The 23,692-nt window shown below is 47.0% G+C and overlaps 3 protein-coding genes across 4 annotated transcripts in view; 1 reads left to right on the forward strand and 2 right to left on the reverse strand.

Moving 5' to 3' along the window:
* The window catches only part of septin8a (septin 8a), a 27,705-nt gene extending 18,915 nt beyond the window's left edge, over positions 1-8,790 (reverse strand). Inside the window, exons 1-3 of the mRNA XM_084474545.1 lie at positions 8,656-8,790; positions 2,199-2,313; positions 964-1,159 (exon numbers count right to left, since the gene is read on the reverse strand). Of these exons, the coding sequence (XP_084330671.1) occupies positions 964-1,159; positions 2,199-2,313; positions 8,656-8,685 (341 nt within the window). The 5' untranslated portion in view covers positions 8,686-8,790. The remainder of the gene's footprint in view (positions 1-963; positions 1,160-2,198; positions 2,314-8,655) is intronic.
* Positions 8,791-11,582: 2,792 nt separating this feature from the next.
* sowahaa (sosondowah ankyrin repeat domain family member Aa) lies at positions 11,583-14,098 on the forward strand. Its single transcript, XM_084474543.1, has one exon. The coding sequence runs from the start codon at positions 11,777-11,779 to the stop codon at positions 13,355-13,357; it is 1,581 nt and encodes a 526-aa protein (XP_084330669.1). The 5' UTR covers positions 11,583-11,776; the 3' UTR covers positions 13,358-14,098.
* A 32-nt stretch (positions 14,099-14,130) lies between these two features.
* Positions 14,131-23,692, reverse strand: part of shroom1 (shroom family member 1) — a 34,199-nt gene continuing 24,637 nt past the window's right edge. Inside the window, exon 9 of one of the 2 annotated variants that reach the window (XM_084474538.1) lies at positions 14,131-14,510. In XM_084474538.1, the coding sequence (XP_084330664.1) occupies positions 14,376-14,510 (135 nt within the window). In that variant the 3' untranslated portion in view covers positions 14,131-14,375. Of the gene's footprint in view, positions 14,511-21,167; positions 21,452-23,692 lie in introns of those variants that run through there. The other variant, XM_084474537.1, reaches the window with a different exon arrangement.

The following is a 23,692-nucleotide window of genomic DNA, read 5'->3' on the forward strand; positions in this document are numbered from 1 at the left end:
TCTTTTGCCCACCCTTCCGAGGGGGAGTTCAGGATGACTTCACAAACGGGTCTCCATTTTGTCCCCTCTTAGCGTGATGACTTATGAGCGTCTGCGCCGGAGGCCGCTCCGCCGGGGCGCAGGGCGGCGGGAGGGCGTGAGAGAGCCGCCGGGTCGCCCCCAGAGAGCTGAGAGCATTCAGAGACGCTCCCAGGCCTTCACTCAGGCCACGCATTCCAGCCCGGAGCCCGGGACAGCACAGCGCCTCGTCCGTTTAAAGAGAGAGAATAATGGAGGACTGAAGCGAGGCACACCTCCCCGCGGCCGGGCCGCTGGAGGCCACGGTTGGCTCTCAGTTCCCGGTGGCATCGGGAATCGCCGCAAAAGGTGCCGGGGTCATCGGATTCAAATTACTTCTTTTCACAAGACGATACAATTGAACGGTGCTGTATGTCGGTTTAAGAGATGCTATTTCAGTGTTATATCTAGGAAATGCCATAGCCATCCGACAGCTATGTGAGACGCGCTATCTGTTCTGGCGGACTGCGCCTGCAGTCTGCGCTCGCTCACCGCTCATTTCTGAACAATCATGGCCTCAGTTCCCTGAGGGGTTCGGGGATCTTGCCTGTTAATCACAGGTGCATGCAGTGCTAAGCTTCTAAATGGCGACTATAATAGGGAGGGACAGAGTGGAGAGGGAGGAAACAAGTTTTGGTTGATTCAAATGATTCAAAACGATTCAAAATCCAGTTCTCTTCTGCTCTCGCTCTCTACAACTCTCAGATCTAAGCTCCCAGCTGCTTTGAATCTGCTTCAGTGCTTCTTTAGTGCAGGATAGTGCAGTGCTACGGGTTATGGGGTTAGATCCCCATCTTCCACAGCCCACGTCATGAGCTTTGGAAGGAAAGCGATCAGCCTAATGGTAACAGTAAACAGCATTATAATAACTCATCATAATAATGGTACTGAAGGCCGTGTCCTCACCTGTCCTCTTTGTTGATCTGGTCGCCGAACCCCACCGTGTCTACGATGGTGAGCTTGAGGTGCACGTTGCTCTCCTGCAGGTCGTAGGTTCTCGGCCGGAGGTAGACGCTGTTCTGGTAGTGGCTGGCCTCCTCGTTCTCGAACATGGTGTTGAACAGTGTGTTCATGAGCGTGGACTTGCCGATGCCTGTCTCGCCTGCGTTCCAGAGTGGGGGACGCAGGGTGAGGGCTTTGTCATGCAACAAGTGTACTTTGATGAAGCATCTTGATTAGAGAGAGATTCGCCTGAGTCAATATACAGCAATTTTGGGTTAGGTTGATTGAAAACCTATTATATCTCAATCCAACATTTTCCACTTTCATATTGCAATGAAATTGAGACTCCAAATGACAATGTATAAAAACAAGGCGGTTTTATCTACCTGTGTTCATCAGAGCTACTGCTCATTGATCGACACAGTGCTCTGCATCATTGATCCCCCATGGTTATGGATTTTAATTATGTCTGTTATGCGAGTGCTTCATGTCAATAGAGCTTCCCCTTTGAATTTAAAGACAAATGGGAAAAGAAAAAATGAAAGAACGAGAGAGATAAGAGAGAGAGATACGAAACTGACAGAATGAGGAAGCATGAGGGATGATGGTGAGGAGGGGAAGCGAGAGAGAGAGAGAGAGCGAGAGCGAGAGAGAGAGAGAGAGAGAGAGAGAGAGAGCGAGAGCGAGAGCGAGATAAGAAAGCAAGAGAGAGAGCGAGAGTCACTGGGTCGGGCAGAGGAGGCCATTCATCAACTTATAGACAAGTGTGTTTATTGCTCCAACAGCACTGGAGGGCCTGCTGCACACGTGTGTGTCATGTTGACGGTGTACAAAACAACGCTGCAGTTCTGGGGGACTCAATAATGACTCTTTGAAGGGAGAAGAGCCATGCAGGGTATCTGGTCATGAGGTTCAGACCGGCCTTTGTTGATGTTGAGCGGGACATTCCTTTGGAGCAATCACTACGTGGTACTGTTATTTAGATCATACAGGGCGTGTCTCCCCATCACTGACATCAATGAAACGTCGTTGACTCAACAATACATTTTGCCTCCACTGAGGGGTATAGGATATCTCTTAACGGGGAGGTAATAACGCACGCACGCACACACACACACCAAAGCATTTCCTGGTTATTCGGTTTTCATCACAGTGTTATGATCTTATTACACACACCTTGTTTTATCGCGGTCACTTACCTACGCAGAGGATGTTGAAGCAGAAACCCTGAGTGACCGATTTACTGACCAGCTGGTCGGGCAGGCTGTCGAATCCAACATGGCCTCCCAAGTTGAGGTTGCGCTTCTCCTCATTCTAGGTGGAGAAGACGGAGCGAGGACAGCGGTTAGATCAGGCTGAGGGACTGATAAAGCGTCACACATCCTGCTGTTGGATTGGGTGGTAGAGGTGCTCAAAGGCCTGACTGGGAAAGGTGGAGCCACGCGCGTCGCGGCCCAAACGTTGCCATGCCAACGCAAACGCACGTCAACGCACTCGCACACATTCCACACATTGAACACCTCCCCCCTGCTGCGTGCTGCTGAGTCATCAGGGCCGTCACAGGTCTACAAAATAGTCGGAGTGAGTTCAATGCAGGCTTCAAGCGTCATGCTTCAACATAACACAAATGAACCTGGTTGGTTCTTGTGTGAGTTTGACTCTACGTCTCTTCCTGGTTCAACAGTGGAATGTGGCCTGGGGCGTTCCAAACACTGAGCTGCTTCAGAGGATGAAACGTGAAAACATTTGAAAATATGTATATTTTATCATTATATATCATTTCCCAAAATGTAAGCCCATGTAGCAAAGGCTTTTCCCCAGATTCACTGAACTTTAGAGAAATATTAAACAATCAAAAAGTAAATGTAGCATGGAAAACTTTGTCAAAATACATACTTCCAACAAAAAAACCAAACAAGCCAACCGACATCAGCCAACCACATTCCACCCTGAAACACAGAGCCGCGATGAGCTCTTTAAAACCAATAAAACACTCAAGGACCCTCTTTTTGTTCTTCACAACCTGGGGTCCTTTACCGGATGATTCATGACTGAGGGAGAGATGAGCTCAGACACCGGGGACATGAAGAGGGCCGTGCGTGAAGCAGCAGCAGCTGCTGCAGCCATTGCCTGTGAGGGTGCTGCTGCATACCTGAGGGCTGATGTCAGTGCAGGCATAGTGCCGCCCCACAGCACCGTTGGAGAGCACTGGCTAGACAGACACTAGCCAGCGCGCCGCTGGAGCTTTTGAAGCATTATAAGCAGAGGAATAAAATTAAATGGATCATTTTTCCTGCTGATGCACTTTTTAGGGGACGTTTTACATGCATTTCCGACCAAACTTTTGGAATATTTCTGGTGTTTAAATGGCCATTAAGCAGACAACTTTTTTTGCAGCAGCAGATCACTGGGCACCAATAGCGGGTCTTTAGGAATAAATACTGACTGACTAAAAACAGCTCTGCTACCAACAGAAAAAATATCTGTTGGTAGCAGAGTGTGATAATCCACTTCGTGTGATAATCCACTTCCTCTGTTAGAGAAACTGTCAGTGCGTTTACATGACACTCAAGAAAGTCGAATTATTGGCTTAGTCCAACTATGATTGGATTACTAAGATGCATGTATACACCTTAGTCGAGCTAAAATCGAATCGAAAATATTCTTTTCCCGGGGCCGTGAACCGGAAGTAGAAGGAGACGAGTCTTGCTGTTGTTGTCGCCGTCGGAAAACGAGAAATGGCGATTTATTTTAAAAGGTGGCCAGAAGATGGAGGAAGCCGGTGAATGTAGTTACCCCCTATAAGAATTGTGTCCCGGCTGTGGGAGCGCCCATGGCATGCATTCATTAAAGGTGGAAGCACACGGACACTATGCTTCGATTTCACCCAAGGCTGAATTAAAAGTAAATGTTTTTCTAAATGTGGGTCATCAACGAGGTTGTAATGTAGTAACTTAATAAATGTTTTTTTCTCCCGACGTGTTTACGATGCACAGCTTAATCCGATTAAAGCCATAGTTCGACTATGCTCCTCAATTGGACAACTGCAATTGTCAGATTATAAATAGCGGTGAGAAAATTGATGCATTGGCCGAAGCGTGTCATGTCCCGGTACGATAGGTGGCGCTGTGCCCATTTCAACTAGTGGTACTAGTGGTAAAATCTAGTTCACGTCACCAGCAACAACAAACTCAGGCGGCATTCGAGAAAGATGTTTTCAGCAGTCTAGGGGTCTTAATCGATTCTACTTTAGTCCGCCTAAAGTTTATGCATGCATCTTAATAATCCAATCATAGTCGGACTAACCAAATAATTTGATCTTCTTGAGTGTCATGTAAACGCACTGAGTGTAGTTGGGGTCAAAGGGTCACGGTCGACTGTGGACAGCACCCGGCGGTGGGATGACACCTGAAACACTAACAGCTTCTGACAGTAGACTTTATCCTCCAGACACACAACGGTGAAATCAATAACTGTGTGTAGAAGACCCACCGACACCTTGTTGTGAATGTGACACCATTAAGGACCTGATTGATCACTGGAACCATCGAAAATAATTATGGGTCATAAATGTGGCAGGGCAGAATAGGCAGGGAAGATGTTGATAAATATATACCTGTTATATCCATCCATCCAGCTGCTGGCCTTTCAGTTCCTTCCTAACCTTTGAACTGTGCTTCTAGTGTTATATGGCAAAGCATTTCCTGGAACACAGTCGAACAAACACTCGATTCTATATCTATTGGTATAATGGGACCATTCATTTTGATTGCAAATGAACCTATCCCTTAAATATGGACAGTCCCATTTCTGAAACAGGCCTGTACACAATTTGTCGTAAAGACATAATAACAAACCAGTGTGCTCACATAACGGCCATCGAGCTCCACACACAGTGAGTCAGCAGCAGAGGCTGGTGCATCTGAAGCCGCGGTCTAAATGTGATGTGAACTCACATTGTCCAGAGGCAAAAATCCATATCTAGTGCACGCGTCATCATCATAGCCCGAGTGTCAATTCAGTTCAAGTCAATCAGCGTTAATAACCCCACACGGCAGGCCCTGTGTGCTGCTTGAGCACAGCAATACAGCTCACATTAAGAGCAGTAATAACAGAGAACAGGCCTAAGAGATGAGTCGGTCCTTCCCTCACCGTCTCGCTTTTCATTTGCCACTACATTTCATTCATGGCTTTGTGTTGTCCTTGGTATCTCTTGACCATCATATCAGCTTACTTTTAAAAGGCCAAACATACCTGGAACGACAGTAGCTACAACAGTGTGTAGTTTATTATAGTGTCATTGATCAAATTCAGCAGAAGAGTAAAAAACCTTGTTGGACAATTATTTGCTGTTTCCAATGAGTGAGGCTGCTGGTAGCTGAAACGTTTTTGAATGAAATAGCTTGGCTGCAAAACAACCCAATATAATATGTATCCAGAGAGCAAATCATCTTCTTAAACTACCTATAACATTAAACACTAACAATATCAGGTTGAGACAGGTTCTCAATAACACTAAGCCAAAGCTCAAAGGTAAATAAGCCCTCCATCTCTCCATCAGACAGCAGCTAGCAGTAGATAGTGGCTCTGCAGATGGTCGCTATTTAGTCATCCATGATGAGACGAAAGATGAAAAAATGTTCCATCTCCATTTATACATCACACACGCACGCGCGCATGCACATACGCATGCACATACGCATGCACACGCAATCCGTCACCCGAGCCAAACAGGGAGAACAAGAAAGCCAGCATCAACAGAAGAGGACGCCTGGTTTTCCCTGGAGAACAGCAGTGAACTCATCCGTCACAAGCCTGTCGAACACACAGCTCGTCCTTTACACCTGAGGCAGGGAGGGCAGGGAGGGAGTCCGCACGCAGGCCGACTAACTGCCTGAGGACACAACAGGGACACACCCTGTTTACGTAAATGAGGCGTGGCTGTTGTACTCAATGAGGAATTATAAGGTTTGAAAGCCATACAAAAATAAACAGAATTAATATCAGCTCGATACAACAGGGAGACGTCTTGTTAACGCAAATGAGGTGTGGCTGTTGTACGCATCAATGGAGGTACTAGGTCTGATAAAGCTTTTCTAGGTTAACAAAAAAATAGAATTATAGAATTAATATCAGATGCCTTTTGCTAGGTCAGTTGGTGCCATGCATGCAATATGTTTAATGATCAGCTGGTCATACAGTGTGGTCGTAACACGCTGCCCCAACGGGTCAATACCGTAACATTGAGCTGAACTTGGCCTGAGTGAATGTGTACTGGTTGGGAACACCACGTTTACAACGTAGATATAAGGAAAGCCAATGGGTGATTTTAGTGTCAAAGAGACAATTGTTAGTTAAAAGATAGTATGTTGAAGATTAAGTCGATACAGTCGCCTACTTCAGGTCTATTTTTTTAAATTATAGTTTGGTTCTTTGGCATTTACCTCTCGACTAAAACGTCCAGGCCTGATACTTTTGAGGTAGTAAATATTGGCCCAAACACATTTGAAATTAGAAGTATAAATTTTGCAATGAGTAAAATCAGTTAGGCCTTAAGGAACATAAAGACCTTCTGACGCCTCATAGATCAATGTCACATGCCTGGGCCTATAATCAGTTTCATTTGTTCAGCTGAGAAACATCACTGTCAATGCGTCACCTTTACAAAAGTAGCCTATATAGCGTATGTAAATATTCATAGTTTATCATTTTCACACCTTCCAGCAGTTTGATGTTGCTAATTTGGCTGGCGTTATAGTGCATGCGTTGTCCTCAGGGGTCACTGAGCAGGTTACATGCTAGAGGAGCCATTGGCTGTGTAATTATATAACCATAGTCCCCATCTCTGGCTCCGTAAACGTCGAGGTATCTCTGCCTCCATCTCTCTCCAGTTGTAAACCACGGTGCGTATATTGACCACCTCTCTTCTGGCCCAAACGTATGAACTCTTAGCCCCGCTGGCTGACAACAACCATGATAGAATTATAGGATATAATTGACGTGGGACAACCACTCAACCAACCGAACATCCTCATTGACTGCTCAAAACAATCAACCGGTGCCCTGAAGGGACAAAAGCCAGGGCTCATTTTGTTTTTCGCCCATTGTTTTCTTTCTTCATGCTAAGGTCTGCATTGTTCAGATAAATAAATAAAAACATCACACATAATTGTTAAATTAATTAATTACATGGATGGATTCGGCTGACCAAATGAACAGAACATATAAATATTGGTTGTAGGGCTTTCGGGCAAAAGTCTTTAAGTATCGAAGTCAACAATTTGCTAAACAAATACTTGCAAGCAGTAGCAGAAGAAAAGCCCCATGTTGTTGAATGTGTTGTTGTTAAATGGTTTCCACCGCGCTCTGTGTAGCTAGTTCCACTTCATTCACAACATTCCACTTAACATGCAGACTCCTAATCGTCTTCTCTTCTTCGAGTCTGCATACACCAATCCCTGCAACAATTTGTTACCATAGTATTCTTCTCCATTCCCAGTCCTGGAAGGCTTCCTTATACCCAGTGATGTAGTGTGTGTGTGTATCCATGTCAGTGGAGGAGTGTTTGGCAGCTCCCACAGCTGTATATTTGTTTAGTCCCGACCAGGTGAGAGCATACAAACTGCAACCAACCCCGTCTCCAACAGTTCCCACAGCTGAACAAATCAACAAGTTTAGATTCTGTGTTCACCCGCCACTGTGAATGCTCACAACCTTGGAGACTGAGGCCATCGTTAGAATGTAGTTGTATGAATGTACATAGTTAGAATGTAGTTGTATGAATTTACATAGTTAGAATGTACATTGTATGAATGTACATAGTTAGTTAGAATTCTGTGCCGTGTCAAACACTAACCTGGTGTCTTAGCAAACCGGCTTAAACCTTTAAGGATACTGCATGTATGTTTGTATGTATACATACATACGTAAATGTGTATGTGTGTGACATACGTAAATGTGTATGTGTGTGTGTGTGTGTGTGTGTGTGTGTGTGTGTGTGTGTTATATCCATACTAGCAAACGACAAGCTTTGGAATATTAACTCCCACAATCATATCGTCTTCCTCATTATGTCATAGTGGCTGGACACATTCCAATTTCCACACTTGTAAAGGGCAACTACATTCTAGTTCTACAAGTGACTGGTGATACATCAACTGTGTGATGTGCAGGCATGCACACCACAGAACCTCACATCACGTTTTGCGTGTGCACAGACAAGTGTCCGATGTGTCTGATGGAAACATTGCCATTCAAAGCATGAATGGCAACATGAACGGAAAGGCCGGTAAGGGACATGCATGGGACAGTGTGCACACAGTATGTAAAGCCCCCACAATCACACCGCTAACATACAATGTATGGCAGATCTGCCACGCATCCAGAATATTGAGTATTCTGAATATTCTGAATATTGAATATTGAGTGATGGGAGGGTCTGATATTTGCCCAAAAAATATGACATTTCTTCTTAAGGAAGGAACACAAACCAATGATTACAGGATCTGCTCACTCCACGCACCGCAGATTAAGCCTCGCTACGAACCCCTCTCCCACACCGTTCATCAATAACCACCAGGTATTCCGATGTGCTGCCGTATCACGCCGCAGAAAAAACGACCTTAAAAGGAGACACACGCAGTGATGGTTACTTACTGAGAATATGTCAACGTCCGTGGCAGCCATGGTGCGGAATGTATTGTGTTGCTGTTAAGCCGAACAGGGCGAAGGGAGCAGCCCACGTCTCACTCTCTCGATCTCCTAGAGCTACTAGAGGCGGCTCGCCGCTGACAGGGAGGAGGGTACGGCCGCTGGCTCCAATATGGCGGCTCGCCGCTGACAGGGAGGAGGGTACGGCCGCTGGCTCCAATATGGCGGCTCGCCGCTGACAGGGAGGAGGAGGGTACGGCCGCTGGCTCCAATATGGCGACTTCCTGAACTACTAGAGGAGGCTCGTTGCTGACAGCGAGGAGGGGCACACCATAGACATTATAAAGAGTAGACCATATATATATATATATATATATGGCGCCCAGCAGCCAATGCTGCGTCTACTACTCTACTATATATATATATATATATATACGCGTGAAAATCGCTTTGGTATCCAGTGAGGTATGATGAATTAAATGCGCTGACAGTTAATTGCACCAAACGGGTCACACTGAGTGGAGCGGTCGACCGGTCCAACATGGCGGCCCCACGGCCCGTCGGCAGTAGCGGTCGATGCGGGGTCTACTCTTCATTGTGTCTGTGGGCGCACAGCCGCTGGCTCCAACATGGCGACTTCCTGGACACTCCCATCGGGTGGAGGAATGTCACGCGCGTCCATCTGCAGGCCAGGGCACGAGCCGGGAGCGTCTCGCCTGAGCGCTGACGGGTTATGAAGAAACGCGCTAAACTATTATTGGGCATTAAACATTGCGAAAAAGTTCGCAATGGTTTATGGGATGAGTATTTCCTTCAGTCGTTCACAAAAATAATGTACACAGTCTTGTACCTTTTGCTTTTTATTCCATTTTCCAAAAAATGTTTTGCCCCGAAACAAAAAAAGGTATGGTCACGACTAACCCGAAGGAAGATTGGCTTGGTTCCAGGCTTAAACCTTTTTATATAACCATTTTACGAAAAGTCAATGGAGAATGGGAATGGAAAATGACTTCCGGAACCAGAGCAGAAGGTCCCCGTTACGCGCTGCTGGGACTTGTAGTTTACTTGTAACCACAGCTACTGCCTCCTGCCATACAGAGACAGGCCTGTGGTAGTATACTTTGGATGGTTACGACTTTATGGCTGGGTTCCACCAAGGATTGGACCATGGATTAACTCTTAAACTGGATTAAATCAAGGTTTAACTGTTAACCGTGTTGCACCAAACTTTAAACCTAGTTTAAACTTAGTTTAATATTAATCCTGGTTATATTAACCCTTTGGTAATCTCAATTTAAACTCCATTTAAACTGAGATTAAATTGAAGTCTGTTTCACCAGTAATTTTAAACCTATTCTTAACCTGGTTTAACGGTTATATTTAAACCACCTCTGGAGGAGGTTTATGTTAGGTTTATCACAGTTTTCTTGACAACATGGCTGTATATCTTCGCTGAATGGGGTTAGAGGAAAGAGTTCATCGCAGGAGAATTAGAGATAGGCTAAACCCAATTTAAATTTATGAAAATAGTTTTCACAGCTGCGGGATCATATCAATGATTTTCTTTGACCTGAGCTACCCTGTTGGGGCAGCCCAGCTAGAGGGTCCGTAACCAGTGGTGGTGGTCCTCCGCCAGGTAGAAACGTCCGCCTCCTCTCTCCTGCCGCGTCCTTCTTGTCTTTGCATTGTAATTCAAGGCCGACCTGGGCTGTGCCACTTGGGCAGGGGCCACTCATTTTCTCCCCTCTGTAAATATAGACTTGGTAAATATAGACTCTGTAAATAAAAGTTAATAATTTATTCACGAGAGAGCTGGTGAATATATTGTGGTCCATCTTTATCAAGCATACATCGTGAATTTGTTCACATTTCGCCAGAATCCATCATCGCAGACACTGAACACAAACTAATCATATTTGAATCCTTGTTTAAACTAGTTGAACTAATCCAGGGTTAAAACTAAGATGTGCAACGCGTCTCTGATTAATTATAAACCAGTTTAAACCTAGATTTACTAACCCTAGATTAACCTTAAACCAGGATTAATTTAATCCATGTTGGTGCAACCCAGCCAATGGCTTTTAATCAAAACCTCTATGGTGAAAATTAATGTGATTTTTACTTCCGGAACCACACGGTTGCGCTCTATTGCAAAGCCATCGTTATAGGCCTACCCAAAATCTAAATATATAAAATAATATAATGAATAAGATAATTAAATAGCACGTCCATGATCCACGCCACGGAAAATATCAATGGGTTTACTCACACACACAATGTATGGTTTTAAGAATATCCCAATATCCACGGTTATATCCGTGTGTGCCTATATATATATTGGCTTTACTGTTTAATGTTTAGAAACATGATAATATATTAAAGATAATATATATTTAATATATTATCATATATATTATATATATATTAATAAGATAATAGGCCTATATATAAAATATTAGGGCTGTTGAGATTAGAGAAGAACGTTATCAAATTGATAAATGTCGCACCCCTACCTCTGAAGTTGCATAATTGCATACTTTTGTATCTTAATAATTTTGACAAAATGATATTAGACCTATCACAATATAATATCCCTACTGTTTAAGATCGTGATGGTGTGTTTTCGTTATCCTTATAACGGAAATGATATGTTATGTTATGTGTTCAACAATCAACGTTCACATTATATCAATGTAGTCCTTTAGTATACTTCATTTTGGACTTTTCTGACATTTGAAAATGAAGTTTAGACACATTTTAAGTGAAGTAATATTGGGGCAAATAGGCTACTAGATACTACACATGTGAGAGCAGAATATGCCTACGAAGTCGAGAAAAAGCTCTTCGGGATACAGTGCAACATCACACGACATAGGCAACTTTTACATTACATTTTACAATTGTTCAGCTTATTACATTTTAATTACCTCCACACGCCCATGCACGCATATTTTATTCAAATATTTTCCACGTCTGCACCTTTCCGGAAACATCAGGTAGGCTGGTCTCTGTCCAGGTAGGCTGGGCAGTCCAGGCGATCCCTAAACAGCCACCAAGGTATGTAAGGCTGGCACTTCTGGAAAGTTGATCACTTGTCGCCTGTCAATGGTATCCTATACCATCTATAATGGAGATTACACATGAAAAGGTGGTGTCCTTGTTGATCGAGGGAAATGGGAAAGTGAAGAATTCCGATTTACTGGGCTGGTTCAAGGGCTGCTTCGACTCCAGCGACCCCGTGGAGAAGAAGCACAATAGGGACCTCTTCAAACGCATCGTCAACCACCTGGCCGTGGTGAAGGAGATCGATGACGTCAAGTACGTCGTGCTGAAAACAAAGTATCACCATTTATTGACCGAGAATCAACATGGAAATCCTGTGGAAAAGAGCGAAAGCTCCGAGTCTCGCCAGCCAGGAGTGCACACACCTGGGCGGCGCCAGAGAGCCGAGGAGCCCGGGGACGAGGTAGGAGGAGGCACGGCTCCTGTTTCTCAACAACCATTAACAGCCTCACCCGTTGCTGATGCTAACGCTGAAGGGAATGAACTACACTTGGACAGAGACTCTGCTGCCTCGGCCGTAGAGTTAGCGTTGAAAAGGACCAACTTTTCGGACTTAAAACTCAAAAAATCCTTCCGGTGCGAAATAGGTCAGGGTTCAAAAACTGACGTCCCCAACGCCAGAAAACCGTATGGTTTACCTCTGAGGACGCCCCCAACCGACACAAAATCTGAGATCCATAACCTCAAGTGCGTCTCAGATGACCCCATCCAAGAAGGAAACCCGCCCACCTCAGAGGCCCTCAAGGGCCCGCGACCGAAGACCCCCCAGAGCCACCACACCCCCAACGCCAGAAAATCCTACGGCTTGCCTCTGAGGGCGCCCCCGGCCGACACAAAATCCGGGCTCCATTGCATCTCAGATGACCCCGGCAAAGAAGAACCCCCGGCCCCCCTAGAGGCCCCGGAGGGCCCGGAGACCCCCCAGAGCCACCGCTCGCCGCCGCCCGGCCGGGCGGTGAAGACCGCCAAGCCCTCCCAGGAGGACCCCGTCCGGGACCCCCGCTTCCCCTCGCCGGTGCCCCTGGAGGCGGCGGAGCACGAGTGGCTGGTGAAGGCGGCGGCGGGCCAGTGGGGGCAGGTGTACGGCCTGCTGCTGCGGGACAGCCAGCTGGTGGAGAAGAGGGACTTCATGTCGGGCTTCACCGCCCTGCACTGGGCCGCCAAGTGGGGCAACAGCGACATGCTGGCCAGGATGGTCCGCGTGTGCCGGGAGCGCGGGGCGGAGGTGGACGTCAACGCCCGGACGCACGGCGGCTACACGCCGCTGCACATCGCCGCGCTGCACCACCAGGAGTTGGTGCTGGGTGTGCTGGTGCGCGAGTTCGGGGCCGACGCCCGGCTGCGGGACAACTGCGGCAAGAGGGCGTACCACTACCTCCACGGGGGGGTGACGGCGCCGGTCAGGGAGCTGCTGGGCCAGCCCCGGGCGGGGCCGGCGGCGGCGGGGGCGGGGGCGGCGGGGGCCCCGGAGGAGCAGGAGGAGCCCCGGGGCCAGCAGGACAGGGAGGAGGCGGACCTGTTCAAGGGCCTGCACTCCATCAGCCGCCTGTTCCAGCCCCACGCCGGCGCCACGCACAGGAGGAGGCACAAGCACCGGGCGGAGATGTACTCGCTGGGCGAGGACCCGCGTGAGGACAGCGAGTAGGGGCCCGCGTTGAGGACGGCGAGTAGGGGCCCGCGTTGAGGACGGCGAGTAGGGGCCCGCGTTGAGGACGGCGAGTAGGGGCCCCCGTCAGGGGCCAAACACTGTAAACAGACGTTCTCACTGAGCATTTCACTCTTTAGTAGTTAACATATGGCTAAGCCAATTCTAACACAGAGCTCTTGGATCTAACCTGAGGCGTCTGAAAGGATTTGTTTTGCTCTGTTATTAATGTGTTCTATTTGAGGGACAGTGCTCCTTCAAGCCTGGTTTCTCCTGCAAGTGTGTGATTTCTGCCTTTTATAAATATTGCCTTAAAGGGGACATATTATACCACCAGGTGTGAGTGTGATTAGCCGTTACAAGCCGTTTTGAAAATGTTTTGCTTCTGACATCGCTGGTTGGCGTGTCCACCTAGATGTGTGCTGGATAGATCAGTCTACCCAGTGGACTGTAGCAAACGTTGCTCATCTATGTGGACGCACCCACCTGTGATTTCAGAATATGGTGGTATAATATGGCCCCTTTAAATAACACTCAAATAGTTTCCACAGTTGTGTTAACGTTCAACAGGGAGAGAAGTTATGAACACCTTTATCAGATGTGGGGTTTCTGTTGTCCCTTCATTTCAAGAGGAAGGAAGCCACAATCAAAGTCTCACAGTCTTTGTTCAGGATTGCTGCCTTGGTGGAATTTTGGGGCTGCGACTTTGATCAAGACAAGCTACAATATGGAGTTTATGAAGAATGCTGCCGGGACCAGAGGGACTATACCTTGTTTTTCCAAAGTTGTAATTTTTAAGTCTTTATCTTAGCCATGTCAGTTTGATAGAAATATGCTGCTTAAACAAGTGTAGACCGTAAGTTAACATAATGCATGAATCTATGTATTACATTAAGACATTTAGCTGTTTTTTTTGTGTTCAAATCCATAACCTTCTATTATTCCTACAAATGTAATTGTCAATAGCCCACTGATTCAAAATCTAATGATTCTTCCTCCATGTCCCTCTTCATCTTCCTCAAATCTGCATTTGTCTAAATCTGAACCTGAAGATGAAGAAGCTTTTGATCTGCAGTGTGGTGGTTCCGCGGGCAGGTGTGGTGGTTCCAGCCAACAGTACCAGGAGGCCAACTTCTAGACTCCTATGAAGGATCTGGTGGCAAAGAATGTCAATACAAACTATAACTATGAGGGAGGTTTCAAAAGGTTTCAAATGTGCATGTTTGCAGGGGATATCCTGTTTATACTTGGTGTATCTTATTTTGTTGGGTAATGTGATGGAAAAATCGACATGTTGTTCATTTTATAACTTAGGCCTTGTTTTCTATATACGTGTATTGTCTTGCCATCCTGTCGACTATTCATTGACCTTTGTGCTTGATTCAGCCACCTCACACGTGAGCGATGTCGTCAAAATGTTAACCCATGTGCTCTGGTCAGCTGTCCCACCTTCCTCCTCAGAGTCAATGCCCTTGTGCTGTGGTCAGCGGGCCCACCTTCTCTATGGGTCGCCGGCCTACCTTCCTTAGAGTCAACCAGTAGTGTTAACCTTCGTACTTGGGTAAACCGGTCACAAGGGAGAAGACATCCTCTTAGGCTTGATAAGAACACTCTCAGCAACTCTGTGTCTTGGGTAAACATTACTTGATTTGATTATTGACAATGTGGGAAGGATCTGAAACGGTATAAATAACTCTGTCAAACTGTGTTCTGGACTCACTCTGCTAGAGAGGAGTCTAATGTATGCACGCATTAAACCTAGGATAATTGCTTTCTAATGTATTGTGTGCTTTTTTGCATTGGGAAATCTCATCTGTCCTAGATGCAATATCTGTTAAAGGAAATTGCCATGACAGTAATCCTTGGAAATATGCACAGACATTTGACTGAAAAGAAAAGTACATTGTTTAATCATTTGTATGCATAATGATATAAATAAATGTATCGTACCGGTGAACACTGAACGTTTCCTTTGGAAGGGCGGGGGGGGTGTATTTATCAGGTCATAAAGCACTCTGGAGATTTTAATTCCTCTTTCAAAGAATGCTTAAAATAGCTAATCCCTTGCAGGATCTTCTCCTCCACACGTTCTTTAAAGATCATTTTAATATCATTACAGTCTTCCTGAGCAAGCCGAAAACGTTTCTCTACAGCCTGGCTCACACCCAACTCCTGGCTTTGTGTCTGGGATCTGCTGAATCACAAGTGACTGATGGGCTGACTGGAAGGATGTGTGTGTGTGTGTGTGTGTGTGTGTGTGTGTGTGTGTGTGTGTGTGTGTGTGTGTGTGTGTGTGTGTGTGTGTGTGTGTGTGTGTGTGTGTGTGTGTGTGTGTGTGTGTGTGTGTGTGTGTGTGTGTGTGTGTGTGTGTGTGTGTGTGTGTGCGTTTGTCATGCAGTTGCCTCCTGTGAGTTAGCCTTTGACTTTTCTTTATATTTGTCTCACGAAAACGTATTGACACGTACCATTACGGTTTGATAAAGACGAATTAAAGGAGGAACTGGACAGGGTTGAATACATTCCAAGGTAGAAACGTTTCCTCTTTCACTTTTTCCACTGTCAGTGTTTTCGTGTTTCATGACGTTGGTTCCTTGAAGACGAGTGAAGAAAGAAACACTGAGCTTTAAAAAGTCAAGGATTTTCCTCTTTCTCGTTTTTTTCCCATTTCCGTGTGTTTCTCTTTTCAGTCTTTCTGTCTCAAACTGTCAAAGCCGCTGTCGGTAACAGCTGTTCTCCTTTCCACTCCTTCCCTCCCTTCCTTCCTCCCTCCCTCTCTCTTCTTTTCTCATAAAGTCCCATCCAGAGGAGCCACGAACGAGGTCTCAAGTCAACGACCCCATCCCCAGGGGCCCTAGTGACCCCATCCCCAGGGGCCCCAATGACCCCTAACCCTAGCCCTAGTGACCCCATCCCCAGGGGCCCCAATGACCCCTAACCCTAGCCCTAGTGACCCCATCCCCAGGGGCCCTAGTGACCCCATCCCCAGGGGCCCTAGTGACCCCATCCCCAGGGGCCCCAATGACCCCTAGTGACCCCATCCCCAGGGGCCCTAGTGACCCCATCCCCAGGGGCCCTAGTGACCCCATCCCCAGGGGCCCCAATGACCCCATCCCCAGGGGCCCTAGTGACCCCTAGTGACCCCATCCCCAGGGGCCCCAGTGACCCCTAGTGACCCCATCCCCAGGGGCCCTAGTGACCCCTAGTGACCCCATCCCCAGGGGCCCTAGTGACCCCTAGTGACCCCATCCCCAGGGGCCCCAGTGACCCCATCCCCAGGGGCCCCAGTGACCCCTAGTGACCCCATCCCCAGGGGCCCCAGTGACCCCTAGTGACCCCATCCCCAGGGGCCCTAGTGACCCCATCCCCAGGGGCCCCAGTGACCCCTAGTGACCCCATCCCCAGGGGCCCCAGTGACCCCTAGTGACCCCATCCCTAGGGGCCCTAGTGACCCCTAGTGACCCCATCCCCAGGGGCCCCAGTGACCCCTAGTGACCCCATCCCTAGGGGCCCTAGTGACCCCTCGGTCTGACAGACACAATGAGGTTAAGGGAAAAGACGGGCCGTGTCTTTTTAATCGTTTTTAGTGTCATTTAAAATGTGTCGACAATGAGGGCTGAGTTACTATCATGTTGGCCGTGTGAGGGTAAAAGTGTCTGATATATTTTCCTTTATGTATTTGCTTTGTTGAGTTAAGTGGTTGATTGCTTCAACTCCCATTAAGAGGATTATGGAACAATTATTCAGATTGAGATAATGGTATATAACTAGGTTAGGGTATATATATATATATATATATATATATATATATATATAAGCCAGTTGTGTCCCTCCCTCCTATACAGGACCACATATGAGTGCTTCTATCTGGTCTTAAGTATAGATCATTTCCTGTGTCCCTCTCGTTTTCCCCTAATGAGACGGATTCACTATCAGCACGAACACAACACAAATGTTTAGAAAAACACATTCCACTTGAGAGATAATAATAGACGGTTATTTACACGCATGCAAACAATCTGGGAGGAATTCCAAGTTCTGACCAAATCAAACAGCCCACTAGGACTAGATCTCCACATTCTGGAACCCAACATATACACATTTGGGCCGCCTAGTATTCTGTTTATATAGTGAGAATGTGTACAACGCCACCGTACAGTAAAGGTTGAGGAGTTGATAAGAGGAAAGAAATCTATTCCATCTTCTTTAAAAAATAAAAAATAAAGAACCATGCACCACGTTCTGGCCCCACAACACGGAACACATTCCTGGGTCCTCCGCGGGGAAGAGTCCTCTGCTCCCGGGCAATGTGATTTCCCCATATAAGGAGGCACTCTTAGCTATAGGAAGCTAAACTCTCTTCACTTTCCTTCACTCTTTTTATTGATATTTGTTTCCTGTTTTATGTTTAACTGCACTCGACTATGAAAAACACACGAAACACGTGCACATTATCTTTGCTGCTATAATAAGGCGGTCAGCTCTTTTTTTCCCCGGTAATTCCCACACTCAATAAAACCCACCACCTAATGACTTATGGTTGGATCATTTCCGTTTACGCCAGAAGAGGGCAGTAAAGAGCTAAAATGAAGTTAGGTTATTACGATTCATAAGGAAAGCTTTTTCGAATAGTCCTTAATCGTTTGCAGTCTTCTGCTTAACTTATTTCCAAATTATTTCAAACAAATATGATTTAATAAAACAATAACAATGCTGCCATTTGAGAGGAAGTATCTTAATTTATTCACAATATTATAAACAGTAGGGAAATTCACAAATCCAACAGAGGGTACAAAACTACCCTATCAAACAGGGAAAGCCCACGGAATAAAAATAGTACAGCAAGAGATTTTTCTTTCAGAGGAAGACTGTGCTTTGCTAAGCTTTTGGCCAGTTTCTGTTAAGGCCAGTGTCACTTTCTCTCCACTACTGGAGACCAAACACCCAGCTACACAAACATTACCATCCTACTTCAAACCCGGCAGATGCTCCGTGGACTTCAACCAAACACAGTTTCAACCACAGAGGGAAAGAAACTCCAACCACCTGGGAAGTGGCTGATTGTCAGTTAGGATGCATACATAGCAGAAGTAAAAAAAAAACGGAAAAGTACCATTGCTCGAGAATAATAATGAGCTCCATTCTTTGTCGGTGTATTTCAGTCCTTCTATACCTCCTGGCTCTCCCTCCTCTCACTCTGAGTGTGAGGCCAAAGATGTGCCCTTTCACATGCATAAGGAATTCCAACTGTTCCCTATAGGAAACAATGCAGAGTCCCCCTTTCTCTCCCCCTCTGCTGCCTCTCCCCTCGCAGAGAGGCAGTGCATGTGTGCAAAGGCCAAAACAAACACGTGTTTGTTTAGCCAACTCCACCGGACAAGGAGGTCAACCTGCACAGAAACGTTTAGCGGTGGTGAAGGGAGGAGGGGGGGGTCTGTTTAGAGGGAAACATTGGAAAATGTATGCAACCAAAACAAAGAATGGATATTAAACGAGAACACACTGATTTTTTTTTGTTGAAAAATTGTGAATAGATTCTTTTCATTCGAGGATAATTAGGCAATGATCGTTTTGAACCAATTTGTGCCCCAATTACAATGTTTACGAAACCAGGGGTTATTGCGAAACTAGGACAAAGTATTGAAAATAATGTTCACGGAAGAATTCTAAAATATATTCAAGTATCTTAAGTACCATAGGAGGACACTAAGGAATATAAAGGGTGATGTGGTTATTTTTATGTCAATTTCAGTTTCACAGAAAATAATTTAAAGAAAAAGATTAGAATCAGTTTCAAGACAAAAACGCCAACGACCCAATAATTGTCAAATGAACTGTCCATTCTTCTGATGTCATCGTCATCATATGAACACAAAGTCGCCAGCTTGACAAACTTCAAGAAGGGGAGTCCCTCTTTAAAGCCCCTTCTCAAAGGTTCCTCCTTGTCGGAGCGTCTGAAGGTATTTGTCCTTGCTCGCTCTAAGTTTTATGTTAACGGGGTAGTCTTCCAACCCTCATTTGAATTTTGGGCCAGTTGAGACTGTAATTGTGATAAAGAGCTATACAAATTCATGTGAAACATTCCTATTTGAAAATCTATGAACATTACGGAAAACAGAACATGGAAATAAAACAAAAAATAAAATGGGGAACGAATTGACTTCAAAGTTGAAATAGTGTTTTGAAAACAAACTCGATTTGAAGAAATGTGCATTTTTTCATCATCACAAAGTGCTTTTTTTCATTCAACTTTTTTTGGTTTTTATACCTAGTGCCATAACCTGAACCGTATTTTAAAATACAAAATGACATTTTAACAAAGGATGATATCCTCAACACCTTAACTACATCTAACTGAAACGACATACAGCACCCTCACACAGGCTCTCACTGCTAACTGACCACTCTTCAAGGTCCAGATACATTCTTAAAGCTTATAGTGTGTGTGTGTGTGTGTGTGTGTGTGTGTGTGTGTGTGTGTGCGTGCGTGCGTGCGTGCGTGCGTGCGTGAGTGTGTGTGTGCGAGTGTGTGTGCGAGTGTGTGTGCGTGCGTGCGTGCGTGCGTGTGAGTGTGTGTGCGTGTGAGTGTGTGTGAGTGTGTGCGTGTGTGTGTGTGTGTGTGTGTGTGCGTGTTTTGTTCTAAGTTCCACAGTGACAGACTTCAGGGGTTGTACTCTTGTACAAACAAGTAAAAAAGAAGCTGATCTCCATCAAGGCACGCAGAAACGTCCAGCGAGCTCTTCTCAAAGTCAACGGCCACAAACGGCGTGATGAGACGAACAGAAACCCTTTCTGAGGGACAAACGGGCGGTTTTGGCGAGGGCGACAATCAAAGAAAGAGTTTGGGTTGAGGAGGCGTTGGGCGTGGAGCGTAGTTCACCGGGGCCACGAGGGACAGGTGGATTAGTGAGGGCGAACAAAGCCTCTCTACCTCCTGCCCGGACGGGAGAGCGGCCTTAAGGGGGGGGCACTTGTTTGTTTTGTTTGTTAAAAGAGAGAAAGAAGAAAAGCCCATCATGGCGGAGTGAGACGACAGAGGAGTGTCCTAAGGCGTTGGGGCTGTCCGGGTGTGTCTGGGTTCATGAACTCTTTAACCGTACCGTGCCAAAGGTCCGGCTAAGATACGTTTTGTACTCCGCGTCTGGGCACCGAGCCCTCGACTATAAAGTCAAAAGAGCACTTTGTGAGTGTGAAGCGTGTGACTGAGTGTGTGTGTGTGGGGGGGACGGGACATACGACTCACAGAGGAGGACAGCAAACCACAAAACCAGCATGGACGTGCTTCAAAAAGTTTCTCAGGCGGAAAGAAAAATAATTCCGACATGGGGACGCAACTCACAACACGCCTGGGAGAGGTCCTCTTCCCCATCCCTCCCTCCCTCCCTCCCTCCCTCCCTCCCTCCCTCCCCCCCCGACGGCCCTCAGGGGCCCGAGAGGTCCTCTTCCCCCTCCCTCCCTCCCTCCCTCCCCCTCCCTCCGGCCCTCAGGGGCCCGAGAGGTCCTCTTCCCTCCCTCCCTCCCTCCCCCCCCTGGCCCTCAGGGGCCCCCCGAGAGGTCCTCTTCCCTCCCTCCCTCCCTCCCTCCCCCCCCCGCCGGCCCTCAGGGGCCCGAGAGGTCCTCTTCCCTCCCTCCCCCCCCTGGCCCTCAGGGGCCCGAGAGGTCCTCTTCCCTCCCTCCCTCCCTCCCTCCCTCCCTCCCTCCCCCCCCTGGCCCCCAGGGGCCCCCCGAGAGGTCCTCTTCCCTCCCTCCCTCCCTCCCCCCCCTGGCCCTCAGGGGCCCCCCGAGAGGTCCTCTTCCCCCCCCCCCCCCTGCCGGCCCTCAGGGGCCCGGCGGCCCTCAGGGGCCCGGCGGCAGGCTGCTCCTGAGGGCCTCTGCCTGCTCCTGGGCCAGCTGCCGCCGCTCCTCCAGGTCCTTCTGCCGTATGAGCAGCGAGGCGGTGGTCTGGACGAAGCGCCGGTAGCCGCCCAGCTGGGCCCCGCTCAGCTGGGGGGCCAGGAAGGCGGCGACCCCGCTCTCCCGGCGGTCCAGGTTGTCCTTCAGGTCCTTGGCGTCCTCGCGCTGCTTGCAGAGCAGCCGGTGGCGGCTGTCCAGAGACTCCTGGCGGAGGGGGGGGGGAGAGGCCAGAGTCAGGGGGCGACGTCACGCGGTACTCTCCCCTTCGCTCCAGACCAGGGGTCTTCGTACTGACAGACCCCAGAGCTGGTAGAGGGACTGAGCTGGGACCCCCCCCCACTACATACGTTGTATGAAACAGAGTTAAATATTAAACTGGGCCTACAGTAACATGTAGGACAAGCTACAGTGTCATGTATAAACATACCTTGTGCATACAATAATAAGGCTTAGTGACAAAGCTCCATCCATTGTGGCTCACACAATACCTGACTCGCAATTACTTTGATAAGAGGTCCTGACTCAACCGCTGCTGTGAAGTGTCAGATACTGATCTGACCACAATGACTCATGGGGGTAGCCTTTCATCAATGTTGCATAAATGTAATAAGTTAGTTACTGAAAATACACATTAACACGAATAATAACATGAATACACATTAACATAACTGTTATTGAATGCATATTTGAAAAAGTATATGTTGGATTCATGTTAATGTGTATTTAAAAAAATAAATAAAAAGAATAATTTTGCGATCCTACTGCAGTACCTCTGCGACCCCACTTGGGGTCGCGACCCCAAGGTTAAAGACCCCTGCTTTAAACAGTTCCACCGCGTTCACACTACCTCCACCCGCCAACGGACTGACATATCCGTGTGTTTTCCCGGGTCTTATTACAAAGGCGATTTCATTGGACAGTGTGCGTATATTTGCATAACGCGCTCTGATTGGCCACGGATCCTTCGCTGCCTGAAAAGTTGAACATTTCTCAACTTTTTGACGCAGGCAAAGGAGCCGACAGAACGAACGGACCCACAATGCATTTCGAAAGCGCCCCATGCAAAGTCAATGAGATCCGTCGACGGACGAAGGTAGTGTGAACGCGGCGTTACATGTCGTATGTATACATGTTTTACGTCTGCTAAGCTGGAAAAATCTAAGTCGGAGGCAGGGGGAGTATTGGCGCCCACCGAGAACGTCCCTCAATGAGTGTGTGAAACAGCTCGTTTGCACTCACACTTCACTTCCGTAACAGCGTGACGTCAGACTGAGCAGTGGGCGGTGCAGAAGTGCAGAAGTCCCGCCTCCCGGCTACCCGCAATGTTTACAACTTCTCGGGGCGTGAATTTGCCGACTCACGCGCAAAGCGCTCGCCAACCAATCGCAACAAAGAGGGTGCGCTGACCAATCACAGCAGACTGGGCTATTCGGGGGGGGGGGGGGGGGTCTTAACATGATACAAATCAAACAGTGTGAGAATACTAAGGGGTATATCTAACATGCAGGCGTGTTACCCTATTCTAGTAGTACCCCCAAATGCAATTATTAACCCTAAAAAAGACATGGGAACCAACAACAAGTATTTGTTGTTGGTTCAGCCCGGGCACAGTAGTTGGTCCTGTGCAACAAATAGCTGGAATAAACTCCCTGAGGATTTAAGACTTGCCCCAACTCTGACAGCTTTTAAAACAAGACTGAAGACTTTTATGTTTGCTTTAACTTTCTGCTAAATCTTAAATCTACAATGCTTCTATTTTTTATTTTATTAGTAACTTTGCCTTTATTTTCTCACTTTCTAAAATGCATTTTTTTGCCTTTATTTTCTATCTATTTTACTTTTTACTTATCTATTAATTTATTTTATTGTATGACAATGTTTATATGTGAAGCACTTTGAGTTTGCCTTGTGTATGAAAAGTGCGTTATAAATAAAGTTGCCTTGCCTTGGTGCTGAGGCGTGACCTTGTGTGACCCTATTGGCGGTTTGAGCCGTTTACCTTGAATAACGTTGGCTCCTCCTCCTCTGTTTACACGTTCAGAGCACGGTGAGGCTTAGCATACCGTCGATGACAGAGAGCTTAAATACCTTCATTGGGAATGACGTTAATTGGACACGCGGTAGGCGTCGTAGGCTTGTTGCTTTGTTTGGTGAGTCCTTAAACGGTGTGTGTGGAAGGAGGGGGGGCAGTATTATATATACCAGTATATATATTATATACCAGGCAGTACTGGACTCAGGCAACAGAGGGCAGGGGAGACACAGATGTCATCGAAACCCAGCGTCAGTTTCGGTGAGCCAGTGTCAACAGAGTGTTGCTGATAACGGCGAGACAAATGAGCTCCTAAACATGTTTGGAAGTGGAAAAAGGCATGCACATGTGTTTATGGATCAACAATAAAGGGAAACTAAGGGAGGGAAACGGACCAAGCTAAATCCCCTTTG

This window comes from Micromesistius poutassou (assembly GCF_964030765.1).
Source record: "Micromesistius poutassou genome assembly, chromosome: 10".
NCBI lineage: Eukaryota > Metazoa > Chordata > Actinopteri > Gadiformes > Gadidae > Micromesistius > Micromesistius poutassou.

What these genes read in the sequence shown, in the direction of transcription:
- sowahaa (XM_084474543.1), top strand. Translation starts at nt 11,777, where the DNA reads ATGGAGATTACACATGAAAAGGTGGTGTCCTTGTTGATCGAGGGAAAT.